Raw genomic sequence first — 16261 nt, 5'->3', positions numbered from 1 at the left:
TTCTGCTCAATGGAATCTAAACTTTGTGCGGATGTGTTGTATGTTGCAAGAACTGACTGTGCTAATACATAATATCTACATATTACTAAAACTCTCATCTTGTTTGTCCCGAGTGTGTTTCTTGTGTGTTGCGTTTCTTATGTGCTTTTTGTTCCATTTGTGCATGTGGTTTTCACCCACACACATACGATAGCGCCACAATTTTAGGACCACCTTACTCACCATTGTCCTGGGAACACTTTCATCCGACTTTCATTCAAATTGGTCTTAAGTTAGAGAGATTATAAAGTTTAAAAATTACCTTATTAAACCGATTGCTTGCCATGTTCGGCATGCAATGTCACAATGGGACCCGCCCGAGTGACGGCCAATGAGGGATGTGCACTTGGGTCCCGTTCATCTAATACTTACGTAAGATGGCCGCAGGATCCGCGCGTGCGCAGAACACAATTGGTCCACACCTGCGCAGTTGGGGCCCTTTGATCTGATACTTACGTAAGATGGCCGCAGGATCCATGTGTGCGCAGAACCCAACAGGTCTGAGCCTGCGGGGGAGGGGAGGGGGAGGGCGTGGGGGGTTGTGGGAGTGGGAGGAGTGGGGGTGGGGGGAGGAGGGGGAGGGGGGAGTGGGTGGGGGAGGGGGAGGGGGAATGGGGAGTGGGAGGGGTCAGGGAGGGGTGATTGGGGGGGAGGGGGAGGGGAGGGGGAGTGGAGGATGGGAGGGTGCTAGACCAATGCAGGAGAGGCTTTGGGTCCACGGCTCGCTCTGGCTGCAGTGCTGACGGCACGGGGCCGAGGTGAGTGGCACCCACTCCTCTTCCCTGTCCCCCCTTGCCCGCCCACAACCCTGGGGGACACTCTCCACCCGGCAACGGGCTTCGTCAGTTGGAGAGGGTTGCCGGGCCTGCAGGATCGTCAGTTGGGGGAGGATTGCCCCAGGAGAGGCCCACAGTAGAGATTTGGACCCAACAGGTCCACCTCAGCCTAGTGTGTTTATAAAAGTGCCATTCAAGATAAGAACTCCCCTTTTGTGGTAGGTTCAGGGACAGTTAATATTTTGTTTAGTATTGCCCAAGTTCATGAAACTTGCAAAATTTCAAAAGATTGGGTATTTGACTCAGTAATGTCAGACTGGTTGAGTATAGTTGCTCACTCAACTTGATTGCTTATGTTGCCAAATAACCAACTGTTGAGTCATCACTTGGAACATATCAATAATTTACCGGACTGTGACTGCATATGGACGTGTTCTTCCAGTGGATATATTTTTTAATATATTAATACCCTATCAGGAGGTATCATGTTTGGAATTGCTGGCTCTGGTTGCTACTGGTGATTAATACCAACAGAAAGGAAGAGTGGTGGTGGGGGACTGCGGTACAAATAATCCTTTCCTCAAATAGTTGAAGTTACATGTGATCCTCAAGGCTTGGAATTAAAAAAACATTTTGTATATCAGCTTGTACAGCTGATCCAATTTAGGTCATCAACTACAAAACAGTTATCTTTCTTGATAAAGTAGATTAATGGTTTAAAAATCATACGATTGTTTCATGCTTTTTAGTAATAATTTGTTTTTTTGTAGCAAAATGCAAATTTATTATCAAGCTGGAGAAAACATATGAAAGCCTGTGCAAAGTAGTTTACACATTTTGATATTATTACATTTGTGAAACATTTTGTGAACAAGGAACAATTTTGTTAGGAGGAATGTGAGGGGCAACTTTTTTGTACAGAGAGTGGCGGGTACCCTAACAACATTTGAAAGACGTTTGGACAGGTGTATGGATAGGACAGGTATAGAGTGATATGGACCAAATGCAGGTTAACTGGGACTAGTGTAGATGGGGCATCTTGGTAGGCATGGACAAGTTGGGCTGAAGAACCTGTTTCCATGCTATATGACTCAAAACGGTTTCATCAAGCAAATTAATTACTTTCCTCTTTTATGAACTATTTGAGATTGCATAATTCAAGTTTAAATATTTTATCTAATTCAGTTGTTTAGTTACAATACCAACTTTGCAAATTTTCTGAGGAAATTATTTATATTTACGGACATTGGCAATTTAGCTGTGTGCAGTTTACAACAATGACAATTAATAATTTAGTTGTAAATATTGCCTATTGAACCATGGCTAACTGTTGATTTCTCAAGGCCATTTTTGCAAGAATGTTGATAGGTTGTTAGCTGTATAAAATGAGTTCTGGCCTGTGCTTCATGTAAAACTGATTTATTTCTTAGCATTTCTTTTCTTCCTATTTATTTCCTTTGAATGAAATATTCTTATTTATTATTTTTTAATTAATATAAACAATTATCCACATTTTATTGTCAAGTACAGATAAATCTTTGAATTTGCATGATTGCTGAGTTTAGTTTTTTTTTCATTTTTTGCCTTTGTCTATCTTACCATGTCTATGAAAACGTTTGATTAGTTTAATTTAAACTTTAATCAAAATTTTCAAAGTTCCCAAAGAAAGTTTAATTCAGAATAAGTTTAAACGGTCATCTTGGAACTCTTTCAAATTCAAACTATGGTGTAGAAAGTTCTTCGAATGTACTTAGCTCTGTTTTGCAATCAAAAGCACTGACAAATTTCTTTCTAAAGCTATAAGGTAGTCCCTGGATTTAGTAAGGGTTTTGTTCCTGAGATGTCCACAAGCTGATTTCTCCATGTTGGAAATGCCATAATGTATCACTTTTCATACATTTGCTATAAAGCTTTTATTTAATATTCAGCCCAATAATATCCATAATTAAACAAATTGAATATGTACTGCATTCAGTCATTAATGAATACAGTGTACCATAAAACATGTAATTAATTTTATTGTGTAGGAAGGAACTGCAGATGCTGGTGTAAAGCAAAGATAGACACAAAAAGCTGGAGTGACTCAGCGGGACAGGCAACAAATCCCTGGAGAGAAGGAATGGGTTACCTTTCGGGTCTGGCTGAAAGTCATGGGAAAGGGAAACGAGCAATATAGAAGATGATGTAGAGAGATAAAGAACAATGAATGAAAGAAATGCAAAAAAGTAATGATGATAAAGGAAACAGGCCATTTTTAGCTGTTTGTTAGGTGAAAATGAGAAGCTGGTGTAGTGGGGGAGAGATAGAGAGAGAGGGAGTGAGAGAAATCAATATTGATACCACTGGGTTGTAAGCTGCCCAAGCGAAATATGAGATGCTGATCCTCCAATTTGCATTTAGCCTCACTCTGACATTGGAGGCGACCGAGGACAGAAAGGTCTGTGGAGGAATGGGAAGGAGAATTAAAGTGTCCAGCAACCGGGAGATCAGGTGGGTTCATGCGGGCTGAACGAAGGTGTTCCGCGAAACGATCGCCCAGTCTGCGTTTGGTCTCGCCGATGTATAAGAATCCACATCTTGAACAATGGATACAGTAGATGAGGGTGGAGTGGTGCAAGTGAACCTCTGCCTAACCTGAAAGGACTGTTGGGGTCCCTGGACAGAGTCGAGGCAGGAGGTATAGCGACAGGAAATTTCGGAGGATAATGTTGGTTGCGACAGCTGGTATGCGCCCAAGATGAGATGTTCCATATTAGAACATCCGAGATGTCCTCATTTTTTAGGGAACGGGGATTCCCCTCTTCTATCATAGATGAGGCCCTCATTCATGTCTCCTTGGTACCCCACAGCTCTGCCCTTGCTCCCCCGCCCCCTAGTCGCAACAGAGACAGAGTCCCCCTAGCCCTTACCTTCCATGCCATCAGCCGTCGCATCCAAACATAATCCTCCGAAATTTCCGCCACCTCCAACGGGATCCCACCACTAGCCACATTTTCCCATCTCCATCTCTTTCCCCCTTCCGCAGAGACCGTTCCCTCCGCAACTACCTGGTTAACTCATCCCTTCCCATCCAAACCACCCCCTCCCCAGGTACCTTCCCCGCAACCGCAGAAGATGCAACACCTGTCGCCATACCTCCTCCCTCGACAGTCGTTTCAGGTTAGGCAGAGGTTCATTTGCACCTCCTCCAACCTCATCTAATGTATCCGTTGTTCAAGATGTGGACTCTTATACATCGGCGAGACCAAACACAGACTAGGCGATCGTTTCATGGAATACCTTCGCTCAGCCCGCGTGAACCCCTTCTTCATGGTGAGAGTGAGGCTAAACGCAAATTGGCAGAACAGCATCTCATATTTCGCTTGGGCAGCTTACACCTCAGTGGTATGACTATTGATTTCTCTCATTTCAGGTAGCCCCGGCATTCCCTCTCTCTCTAACCCTCCCCCACCCAACTCACACTTGCTTCTCATTTTCACCCTGCAAACAGCTTACAATGGCCTGTTTCCTTTATAATCGTTACTTTTTTGTATATCTTTCATTCATTGTTCTTTATCTCTCCACATCACCGTCTATATCTCTCGTTTCCCTTATCCCTAACCAGCCTGAAGAAGGGTCTCAGCCCATTGTCAGCCATTCCTTCTCTCCAGAGATGCTGCCTGTCCTGCTGGTAGAAAGAATGAAAAGAGACAATATTTAAAAGGGGTACAAGAATAACGAGATCTATGGGGTATGTACGGATAGTTCAATTGAAGTGCCGGGGCAGTTTAAGAAAATGTTAAAAAGCTCAAGGAATCCTGGACTTTATAAAGGTACAGAGTACAAGGAAGTTGTGATAAATATTTTTTAACGCTTGTACTTGACCTTACACTTGAGGTAACATTAATGCTAAACGATTTAATGAAATTATTCTAAGGATACTTTAATTATGTGGAGAAGATGAAAAGAGTAGATGGAGATACACTTTTCATCTTGGTGGAAGTGTTAATAATGAAGAAACAAAGAATGAAAGTGAATGGCAACAGAACGAAAGCGACATGTGGGAATAATCATTTTTGCACGTGTGAGGTTTGGATCTGGAATTCACTACCAGGTTAGTGGCACGGCAGATTTAATTGTACAGAGAAGCTGCATATCTGTCTGAAAGAACAGGATTTGCAGGGGCAGGCATGGGAGTGGGACAAGCTGGGTCAGTTGTACGTGCAGCTGGTACAGGTGTGAGAGGTTGAATGACCTTCCATGCTGCAGCCCCTGTGTGAGATTCTGTGCGTATCATTCAGGAGAACTCATAAGCTAAACTTTATCACATCAATCCAAAATAGCATGAAACATCAGATTCTCTTGTCGCTAAAGCCGATAGTTTCATGCGACGATTTGCATTTGATCATTTGCAAAGATCAAAGGCAGCATTCAATTTAAGAAAGTGAAAATGCGACATTTAATCAAATCCACACCTTCATATCACACATCAACCTTCTTAGAAACAGTAATAGGGGTGCATGACCAGGTATTTTGTAAATCAGTAGATCTCTAGGAAAGATGCAATCATGCTATTTTATTCTTTGTAAATTTCAATAAGCCCATGAGAAGGAATAAAAAGGGAGGTGCTGATTAGTGCATTGTCTTATCATTAGTGTGATCTAGGAAAAAGGTATTGGTGCTGGGAATGTAGTGTCAAAAAGTTCCCAGATCACAGTGATAGGCTGAATTAGCAATATCAGGCAGCTGGGTGTGAGCCTTTGGCTCAGTGCCTGCACAAAAGTGAAATACTAAATACTGGGCCCATGTCCTATTACAGTTCATCAACCTTTAGTTTGATTCATTGAAAAATACAGCATGGAAACAGGTCCTTTGGCCCCTTGACTCCACGCTGACCATCATTCATCCATTCTCATCAGTTCTATTTGATCCCACTTTCGCATTCACGACCAACACACCAGGGGTAATTTACAGAGGCCAATTAACCTTGAAGCCCACATGCCTTTGGGATGCGGCAGGAAACTGGAGAACTTGGTGGAAACCCACGCGGTCACATGGAGAACATGTAAACTCCACGTAGACAGCTCCCGGGGTCATGATCAAACCCTAGTCTCTGGCGCTGCAAGGCAGCAGCTTTACCAGTTGCAGTACTGTGCCCCTTACAGGAAAAAACACAGGCACAAACATGGATGTTGTTGAAAAGATTAACACTGGCATTGATGACTTCATCCTGCTGTGTTTAACTCTAATGAATTATATATCTGAATAACGGCAATTTGGGTGAAGTTATAGAAGTCTGATGATAGCTGGACACCAAACTCCAAAGCCAAGTGAAAAGAAGAGATGAAGATAAACAGAGAAATGAAATACAGCAGTAATGTGTTCAAAAGTCAGGGATCTGCAAACAACCATGAGATCACAAAGGGGAATTGAAAAAAGTTTGGAATACCAAAAGAAAAAGAGTCAGAAAAATTCAAGTAACATCTATTAAACCCAACCACATGGAAAGGTGTGATAGGTTTTTATTGATGGTTTATTTGACTGGTCATGAAACCCTTTTAAACGATTTCCAGTGGAGGGACAGAGGAAACACACAACACAGCCAGAAGGGCCAGACTCATCACAAGGGTGAGGTTGGCCCTGTCATTTTCTACCTTGCATTTGCTTCACCCTCTTCCTCACTATTGTAACAGCTTTCATCACCAGCAGTCCTGAGATCAACCAGAGAATCAGTCAATGTTAGAGGCCACACATATAATTCTTTATTGCCTCAAACAGTGTACCTGGAATATACCCACATACCAGTCTGTGCCTGCAAGCCCAATGTCTTTGAGACCTTGCTGCTCGACTAACCCACAGGGCCACGGGTTAAACAAGCAGTGACTGGGCCTCAGAAGGTGGACGCAAAGTCCTAGACCACTGTGGTTTCTGACAGCTAGCGTTGCCAAAGTCCGTCTCAATAGATAATCAGAGACATATAGACACAATCAAAATACATTTTATAACTTAAATTATGGTAGGAAATAATTTAAAAGAATTACTACAAGCCAATTTAAATAATCAAATACCAAGTGGAATTAAGAAACATAAAACATAATCTACATCTTTAAAATTTAGATTGATGAACCCATTCAAATGAATCAAGCAACACTGGATACACCAGCCAAAGCTAAAAGGCCAGAAACGAAGCTTATGCAGTTCCTCAGCTAACAGTGATCAGGGACTGCCCCAGACCCAAGTGCTGCATCCACGCACAGATGTAAAGGTGCGAGGAAGATACAGTCAGTGTATGTTACAAAGCCATGCCAAATAAGAGTATGATTTGGCTCATTGTGTAATGTAAAGGAAAGCTCTTGCATAAGTCATCATTTCCTGCAACACCATTAGTTTTAAGTTCCTGAATAATTCATGCTTTTAATTAAGTCTCAAACTTGTCATAATCGTCCATGCTTCTAATTTTGCATATTTATTCATGTGATTTTCTTACAGATATTATTGTAACACATTATCAAATGAATATTTTATTATAATCTCTAATCCTGAATTAAATAAACGCAGCATCCGGGGGCAGCTCCACCGGAACAGCTGGGTCCACACATTCTGATGAAAGCACACGAAGCATAAATGGTAAACAAAAAGCATTTATGCAGCTCAAAAATTTAGAAAAGAAAAAGTCATATTAATATCAGGAAGATAATTAAACCATTCAATTAATGTGACAACATTTCCTGGAGTGTTACGTTGATGGTTGATGGCCCAAAGATCACAGTTGTAACAACAGATGAGCTGTCAATTTTTTGCCACCGTGAAACAAATATCAGGTTCTCAAATTTGAAAGGCCTGTGTGCCTATATAAAAGTAGCCGGCGTAAGTATACAATGGCACAGAAGAATAACAAAGTTTTATGTGAATATAAAAACTTATTCACTTTAAAAGCCAACATAACCCCTGCCTCATCAGAAATTTTATGTTTCCCATTATTATAATTTTACATTGAATGTGGGCTCCACTGTAAATATTAATTTTGTTCTCTTACTCCCTGTGGTGCTGCTGCTTCTACTCAGTAATTTGTTGGTAATCTGGTGGGAGCATCATATCCAAAATGATTACATCAGTTGAAGGCCCATTACCACTCTCTCAGGGCAACTCCTGAGGCATTGCCTTGTAGGTGCTGTCTAATTTCTGAGAATGTAAATTATATAGTTTAGCTTCCTGAAGCTATTTTCACAGTACAGTCTATACTCAATTTAAACAGTACAAAAAGCTAATTCATTTGAGCAATACTGCAGCCACATATTTTAACTACATTAAAATGGCAAGTTAAGATTGGAATGCGCTAGAGGAAAATTACTCAAAGGTTTTGTTGGAGGATCTGGTTTTACGTATCAAAGTGCAATTCTGCCCTGAAAGATGACAATTTTAGGGAAACTGACCTTTTATTTGTGCTGATACAAAGCAGAACAGCAAACAATATAGTTTTTGAAGTGTACAAGGAGGAAGCTCCTTCAAATCTAAACAATAAATATTATCAGCAGGAAGAGTCTGTGAGAAATTAATGATATAAGAAGACTGGAGCTAACATGTTGCAATTACTGAAGTTATCGGGGCTAATGACTGTTTCCATTGGCGTTCAGTTGGTTTTCTTACTCTGCTAGGTTCATTAAATTCACCAACGCAGTATCGCAGTTGATGTAAATGGCACTTAATGGTTTAAGCAATAATATTTTTGTAAATGCAGCACAAACAGGAAAAACAGTTCAAAGAAGCTGGTAGTCTGTTTTCATGTTTCTCTCCAATTCTTTCCTTGTCTGCTTCACAAGGTGTTAACTTCTGTTAGCACCCGTTTCCAGAGTCCCATTTATCCTTCAGCAAACATTTTCCATGCTGGAGAGACTGACAATGAATTACCCATTCTGACATGAGAGATCTCGAGTGGGGTTGTTCCCAGTCTCCAATCATTTCCAGCTCTCCACAGGCTTCTGCTTGATTTACATGGCTGATTTATAAAAATGGTTGAAAATAATTCAAAAAACCAAGGGTACAATCTCTTGGTGGGATACTAATCTTATGTTAAATATGTTGTACCATGGCAAATGTTAAACATTTTCCCCTTAAATTTCTTGCCTATCACTTGGCATTCCCTCTTCCACATTACCACAGTCTGTGAACCAGATGAAATGCCTACTCTTTATTAGTTTTTCAAAGCAGTTTTATATTTTTCTACTTCCCATTAACAGCTGAAATCCTCTTCAATTTCACCTATGCAACCTCCTGTGATTAGATACTCCATATTATTCATGCCAAGCCACACTTGAACAGTGAATAATCATAATGGTAGGCCAGGCAGCAGGGCGAAGGCTGCAGATGCCAATAGGATTAACAAACTTATCAGGAAGGTTAGCTCCGTCCTGGGGGCAGAGTTGGATTCACGGGAGGTGGTCTTGGAGGGGAGGATGCTCCTCAAACTGCGGAGCATCCTGGACAATGCAGCTCACCCCTTCTATGACACACTGGTCAACCTGAGGAATACCTTCAGCACCAGACTGGTTCCACCAAGATGCAGGACAGAACGTCAACAGGAGATCTTCCCTGTGGCTATCAAACTTTACAACTCCTCTTCCTTCTGTCGTGGGGTAGACTGAGACTGACTCCCCTCCTCCCCCCTTCCCAATCTTTGCATATCCCCCAAGCCTTTCCACTCATCACTTTAATTTCACGTTTCATGTATTTTGTGTTTTTATGACTGTTCGCAGATCAATTTCCCTCCTGGGATAAATATTCTATCGTATTGTATTGATCCAGCAAAATGCGATACTTTTGGCACAATTTTATTCTGCATCACTTTCTGGCCCTTGCTCTTTGTTGTATTATTATGTGCAAAGGGACAACATATTTTTCAACTGAAGCACATAAAAAAATGATCACCGTCAATAACTAAGATTTCCTTACAAACAGCAAAGGCTTGTCAACTAATCTGTCATAGATCAATAAAGGTGATCATCAATAAAATATTTCCAGGGATGGTGACATTGATTGAAGTAATTGGTTGCACATTCACCAGGGATCTCCATTACGCTTGAAATCACAGTTTGATAAAGATTGGTTGTGACTTTTGTTTTATCCAAAAGGCTCGTAAGCCATTCATTTATGACTAAAAGCAGCAAAGTTAATGTCTCTCCTTACCATTCACTTTCATGGAACAAAACACCAGGAAAGAGAACACACAATTATTTTGAAAATATTAGAGAGGTGAATATTTTGTTAAACGTATCTGACAAAACAATAAGATGCCTTAAAATTGAAAATAAAACCGAAATGACTCAGTGACATAAAGATGCAGGGAGCAGAGCCACTATTTCATAGCTCGGGTGACTTGGGTTCAATTGCTTTTAAACTTAGAGATCCATCATGGAAACAAGCCCTCCAGCTCATGGAGTCCATGCCGACACTAGGGGTGATTTACAGCAGCCAATTAACCTACAAACCAGCACATCTTTGGGATGAAGGGGGAAACAGGAGCACTTAGAGGAAACCCACATGGTCACAGGGAGAATGTGCAACCTCTACATAGACAGCACCCGAGGTCAGGATCAAACCCGGGTCTCTGGAGCTTTGAGGCAGCAGCTCTACTGGCAGTGCCACCCCAAACTGGGCCACTGTGCCACATTCAATCTTGATGTCTCGTATCATCTGTGTGCAGTCTGTACGTTATTCCTGTGACCACACAAGAATCTTCTGAGTGCCCTGGTTTCCCCCCACTTCCCAAAGTCGTTTGGAATAGTAGGTTAATTGGTTGCTATAAATTGCTCTGAGCACATTAGGTGAATGTTATTGTGAGATTGTGGGAAGAAATAGATTTGATTAGCAAAGAATTAGTGTAATGGGCAGTTGATGTTTGGCATGGACTTGGTGGGCCGAAAGACCTGCTGTATGACTCCATAACTAGGTCTTCTCTAAAAAAGTATATACATCCAAAGGTACAATCCTTGCTCTAATTTAAAAGTGAAGAAAAGTCATAGAGTCAAACAATGCGGAAACAGGGTTTTTGACCCAACTCATCCAAGATGTCCCATTCAAGCTAGTACCATTTGCCCATGTTAGGCTGATATTTCTCTTAACCTTTTCTATCTATGTACCCTTCCAAATGTATTTTAAGCATTAGTATTGTACTTGCCTCAACTGTCTCCTCTGACATCTGTTTTCTATTACCAACACCCACAGTGAGACAAAATTTCATCTTAGGTTCCTATTAAATCTTTTCCCCTCACATTGATCTTGATACCCTTATCCTGGGAAGAACACCCTCTACATTAACTCTATATATTGTTTTTATACACTTCTATAAGATCAACCCTCAGCCTCTTGCATTCCACGGAACAGTCATAGCCTGCCCAACCTCTCCCTGCAACTCAGGTCCTCAAGTCATTGTAAATCATCTCTCAACTCTTTCCAGCTTAATGGCATATGCCAACAGTAGAGTGATCAAAACTGAACACAGTACTCCAAGTGCAGCTTCACCAATGTCTTGTTAAAATGTAACATAATGTCCCAACTTCTGCACACAGTACCACAACAGATGAAGGCCAGGATGTCAGAAGCTCTTGTCACAATGCTCTCTACTTGTAACATCGTTTTCAAGCAACTACAGTATGTATTGTATTCTCAGATCCCTCTGCGCTACCATTCACCGTGAAGGTCCTCTCGGATTTGACTTCTCAAAATGCAACACCTCACACTTAAGTGAATTAAACAAGTGAATTAGCCATTCTCAGTCCACTTGCCCAACTGATCATGCTCCTGCTGTAATTCTTGATAATCTTCTTCACAGTCTACTGTGCCACCTCTTTTAGTATCCTCTGCAAACTTATAAATCATTCCTTGTACATTCTAAACTAAATCACTGATATAGATGACAAACAACAATGTACCCAGCACTGATCCCTGAGGCACACCACTAGCATAGATCTGCTTTCTGACAAACAACCATCCACCATCACCCTCTGCAACTCACCAGGAAGCCAATTCTGTATCCAGTCAGCCAGCTCTCCCGGGGTTCCATGCGATCTAACTTCCCAAGCAGCCTGCCATGTGGAACAATATTGAAGATCTTGCTGGTCCATATAGGCTATGTCTACGGTCCTGTTCTCATAATATTCTTGGTTATAGAGTCATACAGCGTGGAAATAGGCCCTTCGGCCTGACTTGTCCATGCCGACAAACAGCAATAGGCCCAGCACCGAACCCTGAGGGGGTCACAGACCTCCAGTCCAAAAACAACCTTCCACCATCAGCCTCTGCTTCCTTCCATGAAGTCAATTACTTCTTCAAATTACACCATCAAATTTGTGAGGCGCCATCTCTCATGCACAATATTTGTTCACTTACTTTTTCTTTTCCCCCAAGAGGTTTTGGTGGGATCTCCCTGGTGATACCCCCGATTCCTGATTCTGTCCTCCGTCAGACAGTAAACTGTCAGTTTCAAATTGAAAAGTGGCCTCATGCTCTGCTTTTAGGCCTGGATTTTCAAGGAAGTCATTTTCATTCCAGACTCCGACAGAACCATCTGTTGCCTGGTACTTTATCCCAATGGAGACACAGGTCTAGACAAAAAAGAAAGGAGAACATTAATACTGAGAACTTATTTAAAAAAAGAATCATAGCCTGCTTCATGCAGACCTGGGCAAGAGATACAATCTCCAATCAATAAGGATTTTAAGCAGGGTAAATTTGGATTGTCAATCTGTATATAGTTTCACAAACTATGAAGTATATGAAGTATTTAATTTCAGACAATTAGCATGCTTTTACTCATGCATAACCATCATTCACTGACTAGCAGTACTGATGTGAAAATATGCCTATACACTTCATGCTAAATTGTATTCTTCAGTGTGGGGCCAGCAAAGACAGTAGTGGAATTGATTATTAGAAATTGTTCCAATTTACAGTAAATAACGTTTATTTCCAGTAGCAGAAAATCTTAATCAAGATTGTCTAGACATGATTTAGTAGTATTGTTGGACTTAAACTAAGTTGTATAATTAGGTTTTTCTATTATAGATTTAGATTTACCCTGTATATGGCCACTGCTCCTACTTTGTCGATACCAGTCACTGTAACAGGCGCATGAAATATCGCCACTGAATTGCCATGTAACTTTCTTTATAGGAGAGTAGAATTAGAGTTTAAAACAAAAATTAGTGTTTGAATCCAGTTGGTGGTACAATGCTGTGTTAAGGTCAGAGCAGAGTCTTGTAGCTGATAATTGATTGCATTGATTGAAAGATAGTGGAAGAGGCCCTTCAGCTCACTGAGTCCATACCGATCATCAATCCGTTACCATTGACCATAACATTCATACTAGCTCTACGTTATCCCACTTTCGCATCCACTCCCTATACGTGGGATGCGGGAGGAATTGGGAGCTAACAGAGGAAACCCATGTGGTCACAGGCAAATGTGCAAACTTCACATGAATAGCACCCGAGGTCAGGATCAAACCTGTGTCTCTGGTGCTGTGAGGCTGTGAGTTGGACAAAGAAAGCACCGATAAACTTTAAAAAAAAGCTTTTAGAGGAAAGAACAGTTTCAAATATTGATTGAAATCCATGGAATGGTGGAGCCCATCAAAAGGCAAAATGGAATATGGAGATGCCACAAATTTCTCACTTTGTTTCTGATTTATGCTAATGTGTATAAATACAGCATAGTTTGATCCGACAAGTAGTAAAAGTAAATATAAGCCAATTAATGCAGACCCTCTCCAATTCCACTGAATAGACAAACACTAATTGTGTACAATGTCACCAAGCACAAATGTTTATAAAGTAGCATTAATTGTAAAAGATGGTGAAATCAACTGTATCTCCCGAGACCCAAGATCTTGAACATTTTATTTTTCTCTATGCTTATTTCCCCATTTAATATTAATTTAAAAACAGCTATATTATTGCTTTGTCTTACAAAATGTCTTTCTTGTCTCCGACATTGTTTTTAACCATACCATTAACTCATGATGTTGACCCTGTTTTTACAACCAGGTTTCTCAAAAATCAGAAATGCATTTAGAAAAACAACACAATATTAAATGTAACAAACAATAAATGATAATTTGTTAATTACAACTGGTTTACTTTTCACAACAAAGTTTAAGGAGTCAAGGAAAGGATACAAAGCCATTATTTAGCTTGTTGTGCAGAGGTAAAGCAGCAAACAAGGAGGTGTTCAGGTTCATTGGCCCTGACCTTACTTGGGTGATTCCTTGGGGCATGAGACCAGGTCCTGGCAGGCAGGACCTCCTCCTGCCTGGTGGGCAAGTGCACATGTGTGTGTGGATGCATGACCTTGACCTAAATGCTGAGAGATTTCATCCAAAATCCAGTGTAAAATGCCCAATGTCTTAGTTTAGGGCTGTTTTAATTTATGAACCTTTTGAAATTCAAAGTGAAATGTATGACTTTTTGAAATTGTGAAAGGTAAAGAAAATGCAATTTCTGACAAAAAAAAATGAGCAATGCCTCAATTTAAAAGTTTAAGTTACCATAATGTCCACTTCACCCATGGTTGAAATACTACACAGCATCAAATTAAGGTGAGGTCATATCTATGCCTATTTACATTTAAACAAATAATAAATAATCATTTCAAATCAAAAATTGAAGTACCTTAACATACATATAATATTCAAACTTCAACGAGTATGAAATATTTACTGTGCAGTCATTGCATTGCAATTAAGCTGAAAAAGATAACTGAATTCGGTGCAAGGAATGCTCAAATTGTAGAAACAATCCTCTATCAGGGGGGGGGGGGGGCTTACACTGCATTGCTTAGTGTTGGTTTGATTATTAACAGCAGACTTACAACTAAGCAGTTTTACATTGGTGTTATTTTCATTTCAGATTTGCAGCATTTAACGTTCTATTCATTTGCAGAGGAGGCTGTTCAGTTACTGCTGCAGTCAGAAAAAAAGTGGCAGTGGCAGGAGCAGTGGAACAGAATCAAAAGAAAGATCTTGCATTTCTATCACATATGTCAAACTGCTGGATGCCTCAAAGCAATTTGCCATCAATTAGTCAATTATGAGGTGAGATGAGCAAAGAATAAACAAGGTCAGTTAACAGTTCAAAATATTGGTCTAGTCTAATAAAGAGTCCTGACCCGAAACATTACCTATCCATATTCTCCAGAGGTATCTCTAGCACTTCGTATTTCTTTTTAAAAAACAGCATCTGCTGTTCCTTATGTCTAGGATATTGGTACATTGATTGAGGAATAAATATTGTCCAGGGTAGAGAATGAATTTCCTGTTTGCTTTTTAATGGTTCCCTGTATATTTGAATCCCATTATCTGAAACCACCATGTTCAACATTGCAGTAATTATTGGTCCAATGACCCTACTTTGTATGCCTGAAAACCTGAATCCACAACCTTTAGCCAAATCCAACAAATGTTTCAAACTAGGGATAAAAATCTCAGCACTGGCTTTATGCGTTCGTGCATGCCACCGTGACCTCTGACCTACATGCTCCTTTGGTCCTCAGTTAAATATCATTGAGCCTGAGACAAGAGATGGACACCTGACAGAAGCTGAGTTGTAACTTGTGCATTCGAGAGGGTGACAAATTGACTGGCATGCACGTAGAATTGTCTGGTAAGTGGAGTCTGTAGTGGTGGCAAAGGGGGCGGGTATGTTTGGTAGGGGTGAAAGGCAGGCAATCCATGGGCAAGTGGATCAGATAAATATTTACAATGGAATTTTAATGTGGGCCCTGATAGAGCAATCCTTTTCTTTTTGGATTAGGGTGAATAACTACTCAGTGTCTGGTGTAACTCAGCATAGAAACAAAGAAAATAGGTGCAGGAGGAGGCCATTAGGCCCTTTGAGCCAGCACCACCATTCATTGTGATCATGGCTGATCATTCACAATCAGTAACCTGTGCCTGCCTTCTCCCTATATCCCTTGATTCCACTAGCCATCAGAGCTCCATCTAACTCTCTTTTAAATTCATCCAGTGAATTGGCCTCCACTGCCTTCTGTGGCAGAGAATTCCATAAATTCACAACTCTCTGGGTGAAAAAGTTTCTTCTCACCTCAGTTTTAAATGGCCTCTCCTTTATTCTTAGATTGTGGTCTCTGGTTCTGGACTCCCCCAACATTGGGGCCATTTTTCCTGCATCTAGCTTGTCCTGTCCTTTTATCATTTTATACGTCTCTATAAGATCCCCTTTCGTCCTTCTAAACTCCAGTGAATACAAGCCCAGTCTTTCCAATCTTTCCTCATATAACAGTCCCTCCATCCCAGGGATTAACCTCGTGAACCTGTGCTGCATTGCCTCAGTAGCAAGGACATCCTTCCTCAAATTAGGAGAACAAAACTGCACACAATACTCCAGATGTGGTCTCACCAGGGTCCTATACAACTGCAGGACTTATTTGATCCTATACTCAAATCCGCTCGTTAT

The 16261-nt window shown here is 40.8% G+C and overlaps 1 protein-coding gene across 9 annotated transcripts in view; it reads right to left on the bottom strand.

The window, feature by feature from the left end:
- otofa (otoferlin a) overlaps positions 1–16261 on the bottom strand; it is a 224433-nt gene that overhangs the window by 108333 nt on the left and 99839 nt on the right. For 7 of the 9 annotated variants that reach the window (XM_078399342.1, XM_078399345.1, XM_078399340.1 and 4 more), the window contains exons 5-6: positions 12180–12394; positions 6449–6505 (exon numbers count right to left, since the gene is read on the bottom strand). In XM_078399342.1, coding sequence (XP_078255468.1) covers positions 6449–6505; positions 12180–12394 — 272 coding nt within the window. The remainder of the gene's footprint in view (positions 1–6448; positions 6506–12179; positions 12395–16261) is intronic. The other 2 variants (XM_078399347.1, XM_078399349.1) reach the window with 1 other exon arrangement.

This window comes from Rhinoraja longicauda, chromosome 5 (genome assembly GCF_053455715.1).
Source record: "Rhinoraja longicauda isolate Sanriku21f chromosome 5, sRhiLon1.1, whole genome shotgun sequence".
Classification (NCBI taxonomy): domain Eukaryota; kingdom Metazoa; phylum Chordata; class Chondrichthyes; order Rajiformes; family Arhynchobatidae; genus Rhinoraja; species Rhinoraja longicauda.
Note: the sequence above shows the minus strand (reverse complement) of the source record. Positions and strands in the feature narration are given on the sequence as shown.